We start from the raw sequence: 18,986 nt of genomic DNA, 5'->3' as shown, positions 1-18,986 counted from the left end.
TAATGTGAAGAAGCAGCTGCGGGAGTCTCCAGCCACGCGCCCCACTGCTCTACAGACAAGTGTGATTACGCTTGTACGCAAATTTCTGAAGGTATATACTGCGCTTGCTGCTACAAAAGTATACCGACGACAAACAAAGCGCCGCCGTTCGCAGACGCGGAGCTCATTGTTGCGTCGACAGCGCGAATGCGCGCCGCTGAACGCTCTATACTATGACAAGCCGTGCCGTTTTGAAGCCGGCATTTTCGGCCCAACACGTGACATATTGCGCAAAATCACGCCAGCAACGAGACTTCGGAGCGCGGCACCCGGTCGCTTTCACTCGAAACGCGCTTGTTCGGCGCAGACCAGGCGACTCACCGCAGGTGGTTCAAAGACTGAACAGCGCCGAGAGTATACTAAAGCATACCGCAAGCTCTGACGTTTTGATCACGTGTGGGGCCGACAAGGTGGGCTTCACTCGTGTGACGTAATGCTGCCTCCTTGCTTTTTTCTTCCTCCATGCCCCCTAGCGAGACATGTTCCACATCTAAAAAATCTAGGGCATTTACTCCGTGTAGATGGTTAACGAGTGAAGCTAAAACGTGCCGTCCCGGTGTTCATCCCAAGCTGGGATCGATCGAAGTGTATTCAGATGTCTAGTGATGCTCCTTTAGAGGATATCAAGAACGTATAAAGAGTATTACGGGTAGCGATTCATATTGCGTCGGGTGTCAAGCCTAGTTGTAAACATGAATGTGCTGACAAAACCCGGATGGAGAGAAACCAGTGCAAGTCCGGCCAGCGTTTGAGATGACATACGCTAAATTGCTCATCCGCGAGTCTATACGCACTCACGCAACACCACACTTTCCAACCCGGACCTATCCATATATACAGTCTCACTGTCAAAAAAGAAGAAAAAATAACAAGACCAGTTTTGTCACAGATAATACAATAATCTCTGAACTCCAGCACCAAAACGTTCAACCCTCGCTTTTGTACTTCCGGTATATAGAAGCGTCGGTTGTTCGCCGCTCGCACTGGGCTCCTCCGGCGGTGAAATTCGGCGCGGCAGCTGCGCCGAGTTCTATTTTGAAGGTGCCTTGTTTGTATAACTTCCTCTTCTTTTTTTTTTCTTAAGGTACAGCGGGCTTCATCGCTGGTTTGAATTTTTGCGAAATTTACTTTGCGTTTGCCGTCTTGATGCCAACGTTAACATCGGAACGTGAGGCATTTTTAAGTTGTTTCATGCAGCTTTTTTTTTTCTTCTGTACCAACCACTTGGTATAAAACTGTACGCGGTGCATAAACTCTATAACCCAACTACTCTTTCCAACCTCTTCCTATGCCTACGCTGTAGATGGCTTTAATTTGCCTCCTTTTTTTCCTCATTTGCCCTCTCATCACTCTCACTTCTCTTTCCGACCAGCTCCAAAACTGTGAAACGCTTTGCCAAGCTTCGGCCTCTCTCTCTCTACCTTTTCTTGCTTCCCACTTTCGCGTCGCCCACTTCCCTTTCCCAGACAATACATGGCTACGCCATTCTAGCAGCACACATTCTGGGGCGAATACCTGAATACAAAGCCCAAACTTAAGCAGCCCCGCTTTAGAAAGGAGGACAGATACGACGATGTGAGACCAACGGTGCTCGGCCGGTGATCGTGCTCAGGAGACTCCCCAGGCTTTTCTGTAAGCGCGGACTACTAGACTCACGAAAGTTAGTCATCCCGATGATTAGTTGCTTGCGCAAATGACGAAACTCTCAAGTCGAGTTGCGCCGGTTGCGTTTGAGTGCACACACTCCATTTTTTTCCAGCTCGCTTCGTACTAATTACTTCTCTTTTTTTTTTTTTTCGCGCGCTAAGTTTAAAAGCTGCGACAGAGCTGAACATGCAGACTGACCGTTTTCCGAAGCGCCGTCATCTTCACTGGAGGACCCGTGCCCTGCGGATTTGCCTGTGTGGCAAAAAATACAGAGGAGATTAGTATTGCACAAACTACACGATCTCTCATTTGTGATATTAGTGCAGTAGGACTGATAGTTGCACTAGTTGGTGATACATTATGGGCAGTACCAGCGCACAAACTCACTGGACGAAGCGAAGAGACACAAACAAGCGCTGACTCTCAACTGAAGTTGAGAGTCAGCGCTTGTTTGTGTCTGTTCCCTTCGTCCCGTGAGTTTGTGCGCTGGTACTGCCCATAATTACTGCAGTAACAGAAACAAGGAGTTGTTGCAACCACCGACCATCAGAAAGTGCTCGTCAATTAGGTCACAACCCTGTTAGTACGTGCACATTGGTACGGTAGCGTTAAGAGTTTCGCGATGCCACCGAAGCAACAAGCAAATAATCGTCACAAGAGTCACCCCAAGGAAAAAGCGTATCGACTTTCACGGAAACAGCCAGCCGAAGCGGCTCATTTAATAAACTTTTGCATACTTCAAGACATTCGAGGTCCTCGTGATTAACACGCGCAATGACTCATTCATAAATATCGCCTCCATAGACCTGCTCAAGAAGAAGCACGAGTATCTTGACCAATCTTTGCTCACGTGTCGTGAGGAGTTGCTGCCTTCATATCATTTTCGTTAATTTTTTTTTTTCAAAAATATACACCGCAGTGACAAAATAAAACTCGTTGCTGTTATTCAGAGCTTGGTCTTGTCGAATTCTTCCTGTGTCCAGCGCTGTTGTTCAGAAGTTCATTCCTAGCGGGTCGATTGCACAAAAATAAATAAAATAAATAAAGCACGCGCGGCAATATGGACAGCATCGCGAGCTTAGGGGACACGGGCCCCTCTATTAGAGCTGCTGCTCAGCCGTGCAACCAACCGCAGAGTTTCAGAATCGTACACGAAAGGGAAATCTGGCGCTACTCTCAACGGGAGCTGCAGCCGCAGAACGCTTCAGTCAGCACGGGAACCACGGGTAATACGCGGATTCGTCTAATACCCCTGTCACACGGCCACCACCAAACCCTGTTGAACACCGTCAACGTAAATCTCGCCTAGGGGGTTCGACGGAGAAGGAGTTGTGGCAGTGTCACTGTCACACGGCAACGACAAGGTTGCAACAGTTGCCGCGAGGGGGCTCAGCTGGCGCTGTTTGATTTTCGGAAAAGCATTCTAATTTCATCTCTATTGATTTTTTTGTGAATCCTTGTTATGCGGTTTTTACAAAAAACCACTATTAAGTAAGTATGCGACTGACAAACCATTAAAAATAATTTCAAATAAAAACGCATTTGCTAAATGTAGCAATGCTGCTAGTGACGCTGGCCACATTGTGCTTTTAGTTGTTTTCTTGCCGGTATACATGCTTGGTACGAGAATTCTCATGCTTCCTTGCCTCGTGAGCGCACATTTTGTGTTCTTCAGCCATGAGTGACACAGCGGACGACGTGAGGAAGTGGTACCATATTGCGTGGGTAATGACGTTGATCGGCTGCCGCCGGTCGGCCCGACTCGTGAGGCACAGTGTGTAGGGCATCGGTGTTGAGAGTAAGTGAACTCTGGCGGGCGTAAATATATGTAAACAAAACACGCGTTGTGAATGAGTGCTACAACGAAAGCGCGTTTAATATTGCCAAAATGTATTATTCTTTCACTGCGGCCACTTAGTGTTCGAAATTTTTCTCTGACCTCTAGACTGCTGGGGACGAGAGTACCTCATTTCGCTGCGAAAGGAGATCGTTGAACGTCCTTTGCGAAATGCTCCGTTTACCTTCGTTTGCGTAAGGGTGGCCGTGTGACACGGACCGCATCTTCGTTGTCGTGAGGACGAGGGAGTTAAACGGTCTTCGCGGGTGCCCGTGTGACAGGGGTATAAGCTTCGTTCTTTTCTTCTCCGCGTGGCTCGCAGCCGCAAAACGAACTTGAAGCGAAAGTTTAGCGGTCCCACTCGCCATTTGAGGCTACGAAGTGCGGCAGCTTGGGCTGGTTAATATGACGTGACGATAGTCATAGCGCGAGAACAGAACTACGAGGCCTTCTTGGTCCTTCTTGTCTCATTGTTGTCGTTCTGTTCTCGCGCTATAACTATAAGTCAGCTCGCAAGGTTCAAAATGAGCCGTTCTTTCCGACGAATCGAAAGCCGGCCGGACCCCAATTATGAAAACAAAGACGTGACTGCGTTCGAAGCCGCGAATAATGAAGATTAGGCGCATCCCGTGTACAGTGGCGGAAGCGACTTTACACTTTTTGGGAGCGAATTTCGGAGCACTAAGAAGTGCAGCTTTGGAACAGCCACATTCGGAGCGGAAGAAATGCTAACTTGAAGCAGCTTGAGGAGTTTAGTGTGCAGGTGACAAGATATTCCGAACAACTCCTGGAGTTCGAAGCGTCACCATAGTGCCCCATAAAATTCAATTACGAAAGACATTTCAGAGACAACACGCGTGAATTTTGAATAGTGAACACGACTGGCTGGCCCGCACGTTGTGGGATCGAATCGCGGCCACGACAGCCACACTTTCTTCGATGGAGGCGCTCGACGCTCGCACGTGCATTTAGATTTATGCGCACGTTAAAGAACCCAAGTGATCATAATTACTGGAGTCCTCCACTACAGGGTCTCTCATGATTTTATCGTGGTTTTGAAACCTTGGAGCCCGTATGTTATTTATTAATTCAAATTCAAACAATTAAAATGGTTGGTTATTAAACGCTCCGTGAAATAAGCTATACATTTCAAATGCCAGTACTTGCGGCAGAAATGAGATCAAACCGACAAAGCTGGGTGTCACATATAACTGTCGCCAAAGCAACAGTTTAACGATCGGTACGAGATCAAAGCAATCTTGGTCATTTTCAGGTTCCAGCTAAATAAATAACCTGCAAATCAACTTTACAAAACGAATAAAAAAACTGCCAAATAAGCTATACGCTCGATATGCCAGTTGCACAAATGAGATCAGAGCCGATAAAGCTACACATGTGATGATACTATACATAATCTTTTCCGGCGTGCTAAAGTATTGCCAGTTGGTCAAGACAGCATTCATTCTTTTCAGTTTTCAAACACCATTTCGGAGCAGGTCCGGAGCACTTCCGACCAAAAAACAACAGTTAATATAGAGCAGCACGGAGCAGCATTTCTCTTTTGGGGCAGTTTTGAGCAATTAAGGCCGCTCATCACTGGGTGTACTATGCGATTCATTCCTGGAGTAGCCGAACCATCGCCACGCCATGGTTGCCCCAGCCCTCACCGGGTAATCGTTGAACTATTTCTGCATGCGAGCACACCTACTGCAAAAAGTCTCACTAGAGCCTCCACAGCGTAGCACGTGATGTATGAGACGGGTATAATAAATATTGTCGGCAACTCTATGCAGCCAACTACAGACGTCTGCCGCCACACGCTCAACCACCCGACTTCTTCCCTCGCCCAAACCCGGACGTGCGCGCTGGTTACGAACGCAGCGAGGCGAAAGAAAAATATATATATACAACGAGCTTCGATGCACGTTAGCTAACTATAACCATTATCAGAGCATGCAGTAACACACATTGCGCGCGGGCTTTCTTCCACGCTCGCTCGGCTAACGAAACCCCGCCGACTACTCGTCCAGCGCAGTGCACGCAACTGCGGTGGTCGGGTATTGGCGTCGCGGGTGCGCTTCCATTAAAGGCAACGGCACGCAACCGAAGAAAACACAGCAGGGCCACCGCCAGGTAGCGAGGTAGACGCGATCGCATGACTGTGATATACAAGATTGTGCACGCCTATGCATCAGGTGCCGTCCTGATGCAGACCCATTAATCATCGGTCATTATGCAGAGGAGGGGTATGAAATAGAAAGAAGACAAGCACCCGTTTGCATTCCCTTTCTTAACCAACGCCTGCTCCGTTTAATCAATGCCAGCCAGATGCGCCCGATCCAGATGTTCACCAGCCTCACCTTTAGCCCTCTCCTACTCTCTCCCATCGCCTAGCCTTCACGTGTGCTCCGCGGGGGAGAGAATGACGAAAATCATGTGAAGTAAATTTTTTGTTCAGTTGTGCACAGATCCTCGGAGCGACGTTTTGCATTCCTCGTGTTCACAGTAATGGCAGTAACGTTGGCTCTGTGAAAGATGCGGTGTTTTGAGATAGCGTGTCGCCGTTCATGGCGCTATGCGGGCAACAAATTTAGGAGCACATCGAGGCACACCGAATAATTCAATAAGGAGGCGTCATTGCAACGCTTCTGCTTGCGCTGCTCGGTGTCGCGGCGGCGGCATTGCTTCGAGTCGCAAAAAAAAAAAGCAACACGAAAGAACAAATCTGACAGACGTGAAAACACGTCTATCGCATCTTCGAGGGAAAATCATAGAGTTTCCTAAAATTAACTAGAGAGTACTCTGGCACTCCGATCGTTCAGCGACCACGGGAATGATGAGTAGTACACAGATTTGCCTTGTCTTCGTACTTGCGGGCGGCGTATCACACTTGCAGCTTTGTTTATTGTTGGTTTCGGTTTGGTTTTGAAAGAAAGAGGGAATACTTTTTAACTTCGTCGAAATGGTAAGGCTAAAATAATAAGATAGTGGTGCGCAACCACTGAACATTTGTTGATTTTTTTTTTTTTGTAAGAAAACAGCTCCAAGCCACGCGAACACACATGAAGCCAGAAGCAGGCCAGAAGTACGAAGATTAGACCAATCTGTGTACTACCCAACATTCCCATGCTCGCTGAACTGCCGTGTGTTGCAGCTCCCATAGACACCAGCGCCAGAGTTCCCTCTAGTGTATATTAGGAAATCCATTGGGGAAAGCACTTCGAGAGAGAGAGAGAGAATAAAACATTTATTTGCGACCAAGGAAGGAATGTCGGTGGGTGGGATCCTTAGGCCGGGATCCTCGCTCGTCTCACGAGGGCCTCTTGGGTCTTCGGATCCGAGCTGGACAGAGCTGCCTCCCACCCTACAGTGCTGTGTTGTGCTCTGGGTTGTATTGTGTGGGCATTCCCGTACTGTGTGGTACAGGGTGCATGGTTGTTTTACTGACGCAGAACCTGCACTATGGTGCGTATGTGTCGGGATCTGTCTTGGCCAGTATGTATGGATCGGGGTAAGACAAGGTCTGCAGGCGACGCCATGCTACCCGAGATTCTTTACTGAGCTTTGGTGCTGGGGACGGAAGCTTCCGTGGCCTCGATGCGCTCGTTCGCCTCTGCTCCGTTGGGGGCGCGCGCATCTAAGCACTCTAGCGCTACCTAAAGCCCCTTTACATGCCTTTACCATCATCTATAGCATCGCATCACGACCACTCCCTGAGCTAAGGCGGACCGACGGCTCCCGTTGACAAGCGCCCGTTTTCAGTGACCTTGAAAGAAATAAAGGAGGCGTGGTCTTAACCCTTCCGCCATCTTGCGGGTTTCCCCAGAACTGATTTGCGAGTGGAAGGTGCGCACACGCTTCATGATCAGGCCACGCTGCGGTGTACACTCGGCGGGAGTAGCCGAACGACGAGTTACGCCTGTGCAACGAAACTATTCTTTTTTCTTTTCTTTTGTATTTTGAAACACAGCTAAATGTCACATTGACTGGTTTGATTCGACCACTAGCCATTATAAAAAGCTCGTACTGGCCCCAATACTCAACAAAAAAAAACAATTGTAAGGCAGAAAGAATATGTGGACGTTTCGAATGTCACGCGAAGAATGCAGGAAAAGAAATGACACTAATAAAAATGCGCTCGTCAACAAATCGATATCATTGTCAACTCGAGTACTATCTAAACGTGTTTCTTTTTTTCGTGTGTCCCGTTTCAAACAGTAGCAGTGGTCAACTGCAATCACCACACTGGTTAGATTAGGTGCGGCGAACTTATTGGGCCCCACGGGGACTGTCGTACGCTGTCGTCGTCTCACATAACTTAGCGTAACGCGGGCTGAACCACGAATAAAAATAGAAAAGGAAAAGAGGAAGCAGGCAGAAATAAAAAGAGAGAAGAAACAGACAAAAGAAGGAAAGGGGGATAGGAGAAAAAGAGGAGGAAAGAAAGCAAAGATAAACAAAATAAAATGCTCCCCCAGCTCTGCAATTGCTTGAAGCTCGGCAACTACCAGCGGGAAGCTGGCTGAATTTTTTTATTTCTGGCAAGTGTCGTAACATGAAAATGCCGCTGCAGAGCCAGTTTCGATAGTAGTCGTCGCTGTGTAGGCCAACAGCAACTTTTTATCGAGAGAGAGAGAGCGAAAAGACTTTATTCACAGGCACCCACCCCACGGAGGATCCTTTCTACCGCTGAGGACGGGCCCCTTGCCACCCCTACCCTTGCTTCCGGACTGCTGTTCGTGCTGATGATGTCCGTGCCACTGGTCACTTAATCTTATCTCTTCTTTCCAGTTTTCTCCATTTTCCCTTCCCCGCAGGCACTGCGCCGTGCTCCCGACCGGGCTGCAGAAATTAGGTGCCTGTTCTCATCTTCTAATCACTACCACCACCAATAAAGTCTTTTCTCTCACTCTCTCTCGACAAGGAGTTGCTGTCGGCCTACACAGCGACGACTGCTTTAGTATTGTCGAAACTTTAAAAAGTTCCTTCTGAAAGGAACAGGACGTAACGGGTGTGGCGTCCCGACATCCGTCATGTGCACGTGTTCGCACGTCCTATCTTCTTTGAAATGAATACGTAACCAACTATGGCTCAGTTCTTTGTAATTCTATGATTAAAGAAAAAGTTCGCGTCGAATTTCACGTATCGAAGGAAACGCCAATTAACAGGAAGACATCCATTGATTTGTCCAATTGGACGTCGCAGCCGGTACGTCCATCTCTCACAGGCTCAGGGGTCACAGCCGAAACGATCATCTCGTGCTCTCCAGAACAGACACCGGGTCGACTAGAGACAAAAGACTGATTGATTGAGATGTGGGGTTTAACGTCCCAAAACCACCATATGATAATGAGAGACCCCGTAGTGGAGGGCTCCGGAAATTTCGACCCCCTGGGGTTCTTTAACGTGCCCCCCATTTGAGAACACAGCCCTACAGCATTTTCGCCTCCATCGAAAATGCAGCCACCGCAGCAGGGATTCAAATCCCGCGACCTGCAGGTCAGCAGCCGAGTACCTTACCCACTAGACCACCGTGGCGGGGCAGAAACAAAAGATTACAGGATCCCTCCAGCGATTGCGTAAGACGACTCGAATGCGATAACGTCCGTCTCGTTCCTCTTCCTCTTTTTATTCTCCTTCTGATGATGATGAGGAACCTTCAAATATGGCTCATCCGGACTAGGGGGGGGGGGGGGAAATCGGCCAAGAATTGATTATGTTAAGTGAGACATTTTCAGTGCTAAATATTTGTGCAAAATATAACGTACATAAAACGAAAAAGAGTGCAATAATTGTTTTTCTACCGTTCAGACCAGGCAGTTTAGCCGTTATCTTGTCTACAAATAAGCGTGATTAAAAACAATTAAGAAATATCACTTTTTTATGTCAAACTGAAGCTGCACAAATTAGACACAAACAGCCAGCTAAAGTCTCATTTGTTTAGTATCATTTAGTATCGCACAAACGGCATCAAAAGCTTTCTCGCGGCTGAAGCCCAAAGCCGAAGCACCGAAGGTAAGTCTATAGCCACTTGTCAAGTTCAGCCCCAGCTTGAAAAATGGGATAACAAGAAGTATTTTACGTAGTAATCTGTACCGGCGACATGATAAAAAATAATGTTCTATTATTTCGGTTTCCAAACAAAAGTTGCATAGACGAGAATCGACGTCGTCATGACATCAAACGATAACATCATAACGTGATTTTTTTCAGCGCCACTCCCGAGACCGACAGTCAATTTCATTTTCTTCTTCGTCTTCTTCTTCCTCCTCTTCCCTATCGATGAATTCAACCTGCGCCGCCTCCGTGAGAAAGTTTTGTCACGTACCATGGTTTCCCACTGCCTCCATGATCGGCCCACCGATGAAGCGGCAGTGTTATGTCATAGCGCAATCACATGCCACGCACGACGTCATAGTGACGCCATGCTGACGTCATAAATTTCGCCGACTTCTGACGTCGTTCTGACGTCACACGATTACGTCATAACATTTTTTTTTCATCACCACTCCTGACAACGACAGTCGATCCCGGCGTTTGATGAGACAACTGCGGATTTACCCTTGAAACACACACGTACTTTACAACTACGTCCAAGCAGCGCTGAGCACATACCTGCGCAGCACTCAGGGCTGACGCATAGCCTGCCTGCCACAAGCACATACGACCCTCACTTCTACGTCCACACAGCCAGCATAAGAGAACCTATCAATCGATAAATCAATCAATCAATCAATCGTTCATACAAACAGTCACGCGGTCTGTTTTGCACTCGCCTAATATGACGTGGACACGAAAACCACCATCTTTTATCAGTAGAGATCGTACGCAATGCCAGAACAAGATCCGCGCTTTATTGAATATTTAAATCCGGCCTAAGCAAGAGTCGTGTATTGTTCTTCTTCTTTTTGTGGTATTCTAAGATTACCAGAGTTTGTCGACCCTGGCCACTGTGCAAACAAATCAACCGCCCAATCCACGACGAACGGATCAATACGAGCGCCTCGGCGCTCCGCCTCCGCACAAACAGCCGAACTGCGCGCCTATATAGGGAATCCCCGTTCTCGGAAACGAGCCAGGGACGCAAGACCCGTGTAAAGGGTGTATAGCAACAGACGCACGCCAACGAAGCGATCGGAACCTTCTCGCGCTGTACAAGAGTCGCTTCGTGACGTGTGAAGTGACATGACATGTCGCGACACTTCAGTCACTTCGGCGTAATGCGGGTACATACGCTGCCAGAAGCGCCGTGTATATTTACCAGGCATGCGCAAAGCGTACACGTACTGGTGGGATCAAAAGTTACAAGGACCAGGGGTGCTATTCCTGACATTGTCGAATTCCGCCATGCTGTCAGATTCCGCCATTGATCGATGCTAATCGGCCAAGTGAGTTGCTACGACCTCTCTGATTGGCTCAAAATGTTGCCATTACAAAATTTGACGATATGGCGGAATTAGACAGTGTCCAGAATAGCACCACAGGCTGCCATACGAATACACGGAATAGTGGCCAGGGAAATTTTGACGAGCACTGTACATTCCTTAACTATACCTTGGTGTAATTTCGGTCCACTTGCCTGCGCATTGAAAGCTGCGAAGCACGAAAACCTTCGGAGCCCGCGCCGTGGTGGTGTACATAGAGGTTACGTAGCTCGGCCGCTGATGCAGCTTGTTCCATCTCGGAAGCGGCGGTCAACGGAGGCGAAACGCGATGTACCACGCGATGTCCGTGCCCGTTAAAGAGCACCAGATGGCGAAATATCCGGAGTCTTCCCATGCGGCGTCTCTAATAAACATGCCGCAGTTTTGGGACGTAAAACCGTAGGTATCATTACAAAACAAAAACCTTTTGAATGGTTTCCGTGTTTACACCCGTCATTCCCAGTGTGAATCCTTTTTATTCCCTGAACACAGTCTGATCTCTGGACATAGCCGCGACTAATTACAGGTGAGAAGAAACAATATTTCCTACACGATGCGCAAGAGCGGAGAGCGTGCACACTCGTGCGCAAGATGGCTCCTGTTTCGCTGACATACGTGACACCAGCTGAAAAAAAAAAAAGGTGCTCCACATTCGTCATGGCTGCGAGCAGCACTGGCTGCAGTGGTTTGCATGCAAGCACACAAACACACCGCAAAGCGCACTACCCAGTCTCGGTTTAAGATCACCAGCCGCGTCAGTCGAAGGTCACAGGTTCGGTCCCCTGTCGACGGCGAGTTGTCCTTTCGTCCGCTTCATTTTCTTCCCATCCAGAGACATCACAACTACTTGAAAACGCTTGAAACCGAACGATCCATCCGCTATACTTCCCTTGGCTTCGTTATCGGCAGGTTTCCCTCCAACGTTTTGTCAAAGAAACGAGCCCTCAAACGTATCTCCCTTCATACGCACCATTAGCGTCGTCCATGCGATAGGGAAGCCGGCACGAGATCGATCGTCGTGTCGCCAATATAGTTGCTTCTCGCCGAGTTTCGAAACTACCATATCCTAAAAGTGACGCTATTGGACGACATTTTTTACAAGAAAGCAAGGTTGTACTATAAACGATACGGCGATCATCGCCCCTTAGCGTTCCGACTTGAGTGCAGTAAACGTCTCCCAATGCCCGCATACCTTACAGTGCTGTTGGTCTACTCGAGACAAGTTTGAGGATCGCACATTTCAACAAACAATAGCGATTACTTCCTTACTATTACATATGACGCTTCTAATACAACTTTACTTTTGCGCGAGTGCGTGCGTGTGCGTATTTGCGTGTGCGTATTTGCGTGTGTGTTTGTTATCAAGTGCCGAGGATTTAGAAGCCCGGGCTGTCATGTCCTGTCGTCGCTTGCCGTAACGCAAGTAAAAGCACAAATAAATGCACACACAAAAAGAAAGCAAGCCACAAATAGAGAGAAAAGAAAAACAGAAAAGAAAATAGAAACTCCAAGTGATTACTTTACATCCTGTCGGCGGTTCACGTCATGGAGAAGATTCATAGCATTACCTCTTCGATATATGGGTCCGTAAATATCAGAATCAGTTGATCTTTTTTTTTTTTTTGCGCCTCTTCTCTGGGTTACAGCCACAGGGATGTTTTCTACGCCATAGAGAAATTCATCAATCAGTCTAAAAAATACCGAGCTAAATTCTTCATCCTTTAAATATTCCGTTACTAATATTTCTTACTTAAGTTCGTTATCTCACTTAATTCAGCTTATACGAGTAGTATACCAAAGAAAATACTGAAAAAATTAACGTACTATCCGGCCAATCCCCTGCACTGGGTATGAGCCATGGGAGGAGGAGAAGAAGAAAGCTTCGGCACCAACAGTGCGAAGTTTGCTTGATATAGCTGGCAACATAGACGAATACTAAGCATCAGTGAGAGGGCAGTAAGGATCATAATTATAAGCTTATCTTTAGAGAATGTAGTGAACGCGTGGCGAAAAAAAAAGAAAAAGAAGACGGAACTATTTATGCAGGAACTTTCCCAAGATGTGGAAAGAAAGCTAAAATTCGTGTGAAAGGTGTGTTCGTGTTCCGGTCCTAGTTTCCGTGTCCCGCATGTTTGCGCTGCCAAAAACCGTATGCAGTGGGTAGCGGCAAGATGCTCTTCTGAAGAAGGACGAATAATGGCAAAGTCAACGAGTCCCTACTACACAAAAGTTATGATTCGTGGCACATAGTCCGCGCTATGCCAGTGTGCTTGTAGTGGTTGCCCCAAGAGTGTTTAAAAAAGGATCTAGAAAGGCCGCTCTTCCAGCTTTTACTGCGACTGTGCTGCGCGTTCCACGCAAACCTGGCAGTATTTATTTGTTTCTTACCCTTCTGTTTTGCTGTTTACTGTAATTGCAGAAAAAGGAACAACTCTGTAGGCATTGATTCAATGTAGAGTATCTTGGCGAAGGTTACTTAGCCTGCTTCCAGGTCAGTCTACATCACCCAGTCAGGTTTTCGAACATTTCGAGACATGTTTAAACTCACTGGAAATTTTAACTTTCCCGGATTTTCCAGGTTGACAGACACGTAGGCATCTTATACAGTAAAAGCTCGTTAATGCGGCCCTCGTTAATTCGGAAAACCAAACAATTCGGACGTGTTCACTGCCCCGGCCAACTGCTTGATCGCATCAAACTCCTGCTGATTTGGTCACGTTCGGCAGCGATCGGTTAATTCGGACGTTTCTCGGACCCCGCCGAGCGCGAAATGCCGCAAATGTGCGACGCGGAGGTACGAAAACGACATTCGCGGACAGCCGAAACGGCCGCGGGTCTCCAAAAAAACAGTGATCGCCACCAACAACGGCGCCGTTCGCGTGTAATAAGCTTCAGAGCACGTTTAGAATTTAAACACGGGGTTCTTGAGCCGCGTTCCCATTCTGAACAAAGTAACAAATAACAAAAAGTGCGTCTTTTACACTGCTCTAATGCAAAGTAAATGTTTCATGCATTCATCAACAAATTGAAAACGTACTGAGACGTAGAAGACATTTATGTATCGCTTTTTTTCATACTTCAGATAAAACGGCGCTCGGTTAATTCGGACAGCTTTTACGGTCCCATGAAATCCAAGCTGACGAGCTTTTTACTCTGTAAAAAGCTCGTCAAAAATAGATATTTTTAGCAAGCTAAACCAGCTACGAGCCAGTTCCGTATCGCCGCCTTTCCGTAACGTGTTCCCGTAGCTTGCTAAAAAGCTATAATGTCATCATCGTAGTTGGTTAGCTGAGCCGTCCTCAAAGCCGCCATTTCCCTGCAACGCACGCAACGATGCAGGAGATAGCAATCGCGCAACATGACGTTTTCAATGACGTCACGCGTTCAAGTTGGCGGGAAACATGGGCGCATACATCGCTTAGACGAGTGCGAACATCGTTGACTTTAATGCGTCCGTATTTAACACACACACACACGTGCAAAACGCGCGAAGTCCTGGCGTGAATGCAGATCACGGAACCTGGCCGATGGCGTAACGACTCTTCTTAGGGCTAACTCTCTTGCAACCGGCTGCTTCTCTCCCCAGTGCAACGCACAGAAAAGCACGCGTTTCACACCGCTAACACATACGCGATAACGCATACCGAATAACACATTGCTTAGAGACTTCTTTATTTCCTTCTTTTTTTTTTTCTTTCTTGGAGCGCATTGCCGGTACAGGAAGCATGCCGTGGGCGGACGCAAAATTCCTGACTACGCCAAAGACAACACCTTAGTAGCCGAGGCAGAAAGTGAGAGAGAAAAAAAAAAAACGCCCGAATGCCATCAGTTGCCATTCCTAACCCTACAACCCACGAAATAAAAAAAAATATATTCGAGTGGTGGGGTGGAAGGTGGAGAGGTAAGTGCGGAGAAGCGCGGGGGAAGAACACGGCAGACATCTCAGCGGATGTCTCCCGAGTCAGCGGCCGCTTTATAACCAAAACCGGACCTGGTTCGAAGCGCCCTCCAAACCAGCGAGGGTAGACCCAACCATACGCACACACACATCGCCGCCGCCTAGCTGCGGCCCTCCGCCGCCCCTCGCATACCGTAGGCAGCAGACAAACTATAACAAAACCAAAGCACGGCGAACCTAACACGATGGCTGTTTCCTCCTCACCCTTATTCCTTAATTCTTTCTGCCCCGACGGCGACGTCGTGAACGCCGAAAGGGTGCGAACGGAGCGCCCTCCTCCAAAGGGCCCGAGCAGACAACTCGGCTTGGCAAAATGACTACGGTCCCGAGGCTCGCTTGTACATATATAATGTGCGTATGAGGGTGTGTGTATGTTCCGGCTCCGATGCCGTCCTAACGTCTGCAGAGCCGAAAGAGGCAGCATAACCCCCCATGTCGGGGGGCGCACGATAAAGTAGTGCCACCCGGCACGCACGCTTGAATTGTGCGAGGGCCATGTCTTCTTCGAAGGGCCGCACGTACGTACTTACGTCCGTACACACAGCACTCATACTGCCTTCAAGATATTTGGCATGGGAACCTGGAGAATTAACTGTGTGCCTTGTGTGCCGAGGGGCCCCGCCGCGGTGGTGTAGTGGCTAAGGTACTCGGCTGCTGACCCGCAGGTAGCGGGATCGAATCCCGGCTGCGGCGGCTGCATTTCCGATGGAGACGGAAATGTTGTAGGCCCGTGTGCTCAGATTCGGGAGCACGTTAAAGAACCCCAGGTGGTCGAAATTTCCGGAGCCCTCCACTACGGCGTCTCTCAGTATCATATAGTGGTTTTGGGACGTTAAACCCCACATATCGATCTATCCATTGTGTGCCGAGGGCTCCATCGTCGAGGCTATGTCGCTGCCAAAAGAGAGAGAGAAAAAAAATTGGCCCCGTATCTGCATGTCACACTGCAAACGTCATCGAAAGAGGATAATCTTGCTCCTGGAGAGAGTGGACAAAACGTTTATTTGATGTTCTGCGCAAGAAAATCGGTGAATGGTATTCTGGAGGCGCTGCGTTAGAGTGCCTCGAGCGTGCAGCGGAGGCGAACGAGCGCATGCACGTACACGTGAGACATGAGCGCTATCTGGCAGTTATCTTGGAAAACGAAGTGCGCGGCGTGCGCGCCCGTCTCGGAGGCGATAAGGTGTAGAACGCAAGGTGACGGGTAGGTGCCACCACCGTGTCGTCTTAGGAAAGCGTTGGAAACACTTGCCTTTTTGTGCAAGCGTTGCATGGTCAGCGCAGCGTGACGCTGTTCGGTCGTTAGAATTACTTATGCATGCCTTTTCTGGTATAAAGGCATACACACAGAATATTGACGTGTTGTTATGGTGCCTCAGATATGCGCGATAATTGGTTCTTTAACTGACAATCGCGCAAGTATGAATGCTGAATCTTCAGCAATATTGTTGGGCGCTGCGGACGCGGTCGGCCGTTTGGGGTGTCGCCTGGTGCCTTTCAGGGCACCGTTAACAGCGGACAGACAAAAGTACAAACAGACAGGGAGCCAGCCAGCCAGCCAGACCAAAATTTTTGCGTCCAAGGTCCCCAAGAAAAACTATTGTCTTTATAAAAGAATCCCGAAGAACGCGCGTACCACGCATGCACGTCACTGTCACGTGACCAGGCGCTTTCTTCTAACCACTTCCACCACCACGTGACCTCTGCACGGGGCGCGGAGTAGTATCACGGGGGAGTTTATCACGCCGAGCTCCCACCCACCAGCCAACTCGCTCGCTTGCAATCAGAGGCATAAAAATAAATGTGCTAAAACAAATAGGCCGCGCAAAGGCTGGGATTATTCAAAGAAGGAGAAAACAAACACTAGCTTTAAAGTTTTATAGATTAGTACGTGAACAAGTAGCAATGTAAGGATTTCTTTATTACTATTTTTAAATAGAGCTAGCCTTAATGTAGTCTGATTTTGGTGTAGGCAGTGGCACCGACTAATACCGCTGTCCAACTGGAAGTTTTAATGACATTCGCATCTAATGACATTATGCGGCTGCCACACATGTCACCAAAACATAATGTCACCAAAATCGAAGGACTTAAGCAATCGAATGAGTTGGAGAAACACATTGGCCAACGCAGGCCAACCGAATGTGTACTTTCTACACAAGAGACTACTTAAAAGGTGGCATTCGGCGTTCTCAATCACACCCGCATTCCGTGAAAACACGCTTATCAGGCAGCTTTTTTTTTCAAGGCATGCATCACTTTATCGAGGACAGGAGTACGGAACGTTGTCGTGAAATGTATTTTCTCCACCTCAGTGGCATTTGGGCGCCGGCGCTGTCCACCATGATGAAAACTAACAGACACCTTTGTGCCCGTGTACGCGTATATAAGCAGCAATGGCATCAGCCGCACGACCGCAACGAACTCATGCGGAGACGTTTGCTCTCATGAGGCTGCGGTAGTTCCTTTGCAAGCTGATTGCCCGCATGGACGAATGCGAGACCGTGTTTTAAGGCGAACAAACGTGCAACGCACTGGACATTTCAGTGTGCGGTCGCACCGCAAACTGCACCACGCGTGCATCGGCTGCTTCGCGTTCTAGAAAACCTAAAGAGACGCGACACACTTCCTACTCCGTTTGCTTTTTGTTTTGTTTTTCGCCTTGCAGCGGCGCAAGTGTTCATTCTATCGGCTATTGGCCAAGCAGATCGTCCTGGCTACGGTGGCCATGTATTCTGCACGTTTCTTTTTTTATTTTTCTTACGGCAGCAAAAACGTTAACGAGAATCGAGACAAGTTTGTAGATGGCCGGTTGTCTGCGACCACCCCTGCCACTCGGCTTTCCACTCCAGAATTCTTTTAGGAAGACATTTACAACAGGTGTTTGAGATACCAGTTTTCCTTAGCGCAACGAAAAGATCACCAGTTAGAAAGTGTCTAATCACGGACTGGTTATGCGTGAAACGCCGTGAAACAATTGGTATTTTTTTTCTCTCGGTCAGCGACGACTATGTAGTCGTGTACCGAACACACACGCTGCTAAGCGTGAGAGGGGAGCGGGAGAGCGGTTACCGTTTGTGCACCGCGGTTTTGCTGCGCATATGCGCCGCTTCGCAGCGTGCAGCTAGGGTTACCTCGTACAAAGCGCAATATGTAGCGACAGTAATATGCATGCCCCAATGTTGCGCACTAATTCTGGTGCGCGTCAAATCACCAAAGTTCGTGGAGTAAAGTAAACGACTGTATAATTAAACTTCAAGGCTCTCCCGTTGTGCTCGACGACACACACGTTTTTCGTTACTTTTGCCTACTAAAATCTGCAGCGATAAACAAATGGTACTTTAGATATGTCGCTATAATACACGTTCTTTCCATTTCCACCAATATTCAAATACAGTCGAACCCTTGTATAACAACACTCAAGTGCCTCAAAACTTACATTGTTAAATCGATAATTGATATTAACGAGTTGCATGATAAAAAAAGCAAAATATCATTACGACAGGATGTTGTGAGAAACTATACTATCGGATGTGATGTGCCAACGAATATATTAGTGATGAAGATCATTTTTCAGACGTGCTTGAAAGCTCAGGCGCTTTCACGCAACCAAGCCTTAGGCCCAACGTATGACAACAACATCTGAACTTTTAGACGTAGAAACTTTTTCAAGTCTCGGCCGTTGACTCAAATTGCACGTCCGAAAGTGCGTTTGATGCTGCCGCACTGTAACGCACTTTGAAATTCAGCTTTGCCGTAGTGCTACAACGCCGTGCGGTGAAGCATACTGCAAATTCGAAGGGAAGCTGGTGGACATTGGAGTAGCGGGCGGGGCCGGGAGTTTAGTAGCTTGAATTTGTCGTTTTAAATGCGAAACATTATCGAACTTCAGCGAATTCGAGCGTATCAGATATCTATCTATCTATCTATCTATCTATCTATCTATCTATCTATCTATCTATCTATCTATCTATCTATCTATCTGTCAGTCTATCTATCTATCCGCCTACAATATTTAGCTCTCCTGGCCGTTTCGATAATGGTATCGATACCGAAATCGGTATGGCATAACATGACTGTA

The 18,986-nt window shown here is 47.9% G+C and overlaps 1 protein-coding gene across 1 annotated transcript in view; it reads right to left on the bottom strand.

The window, feature by feature from the left end:
* LOC119180669 (transcriptional regulator protein Pur-beta) overlaps positions 1 to 18,986 on the bottom strand; it is a 188,610-nt gene that overhangs the window by 133,113 nt on the left and 36,511 nt on the right. Inside the window, exon 2 of the mRNA XM_037431789.2 lies at positions 1,885 to 1,938. Coding sequence (XP_037287686.1) covers positions 1,885 to 1,938 — 54 coding nt within the window. The remainder of the gene's footprint in view (positions 1 to 1,884; positions 1,939 to 18,986) is intronic.

This window comes from Rhipicephalus microplus, chromosome 10 (genome assembly GCF_043290135.1).
Source record: "Rhipicephalus microplus isolate Deutch F79 chromosome 10, USDA_Rmic, whole genome shotgun sequence".
In the NCBI taxonomy this organism is placed as follows: Eukaryota; Metazoa; Arthropoda; class Arachnida; order Ixodida; family Ixodidae; genus Rhipicephalus; species Rhipicephalus microplus.
Note: the sequence above shows the minus strand (reverse complement) of the source record. Positions and strands in the feature narration are given on the sequence as shown.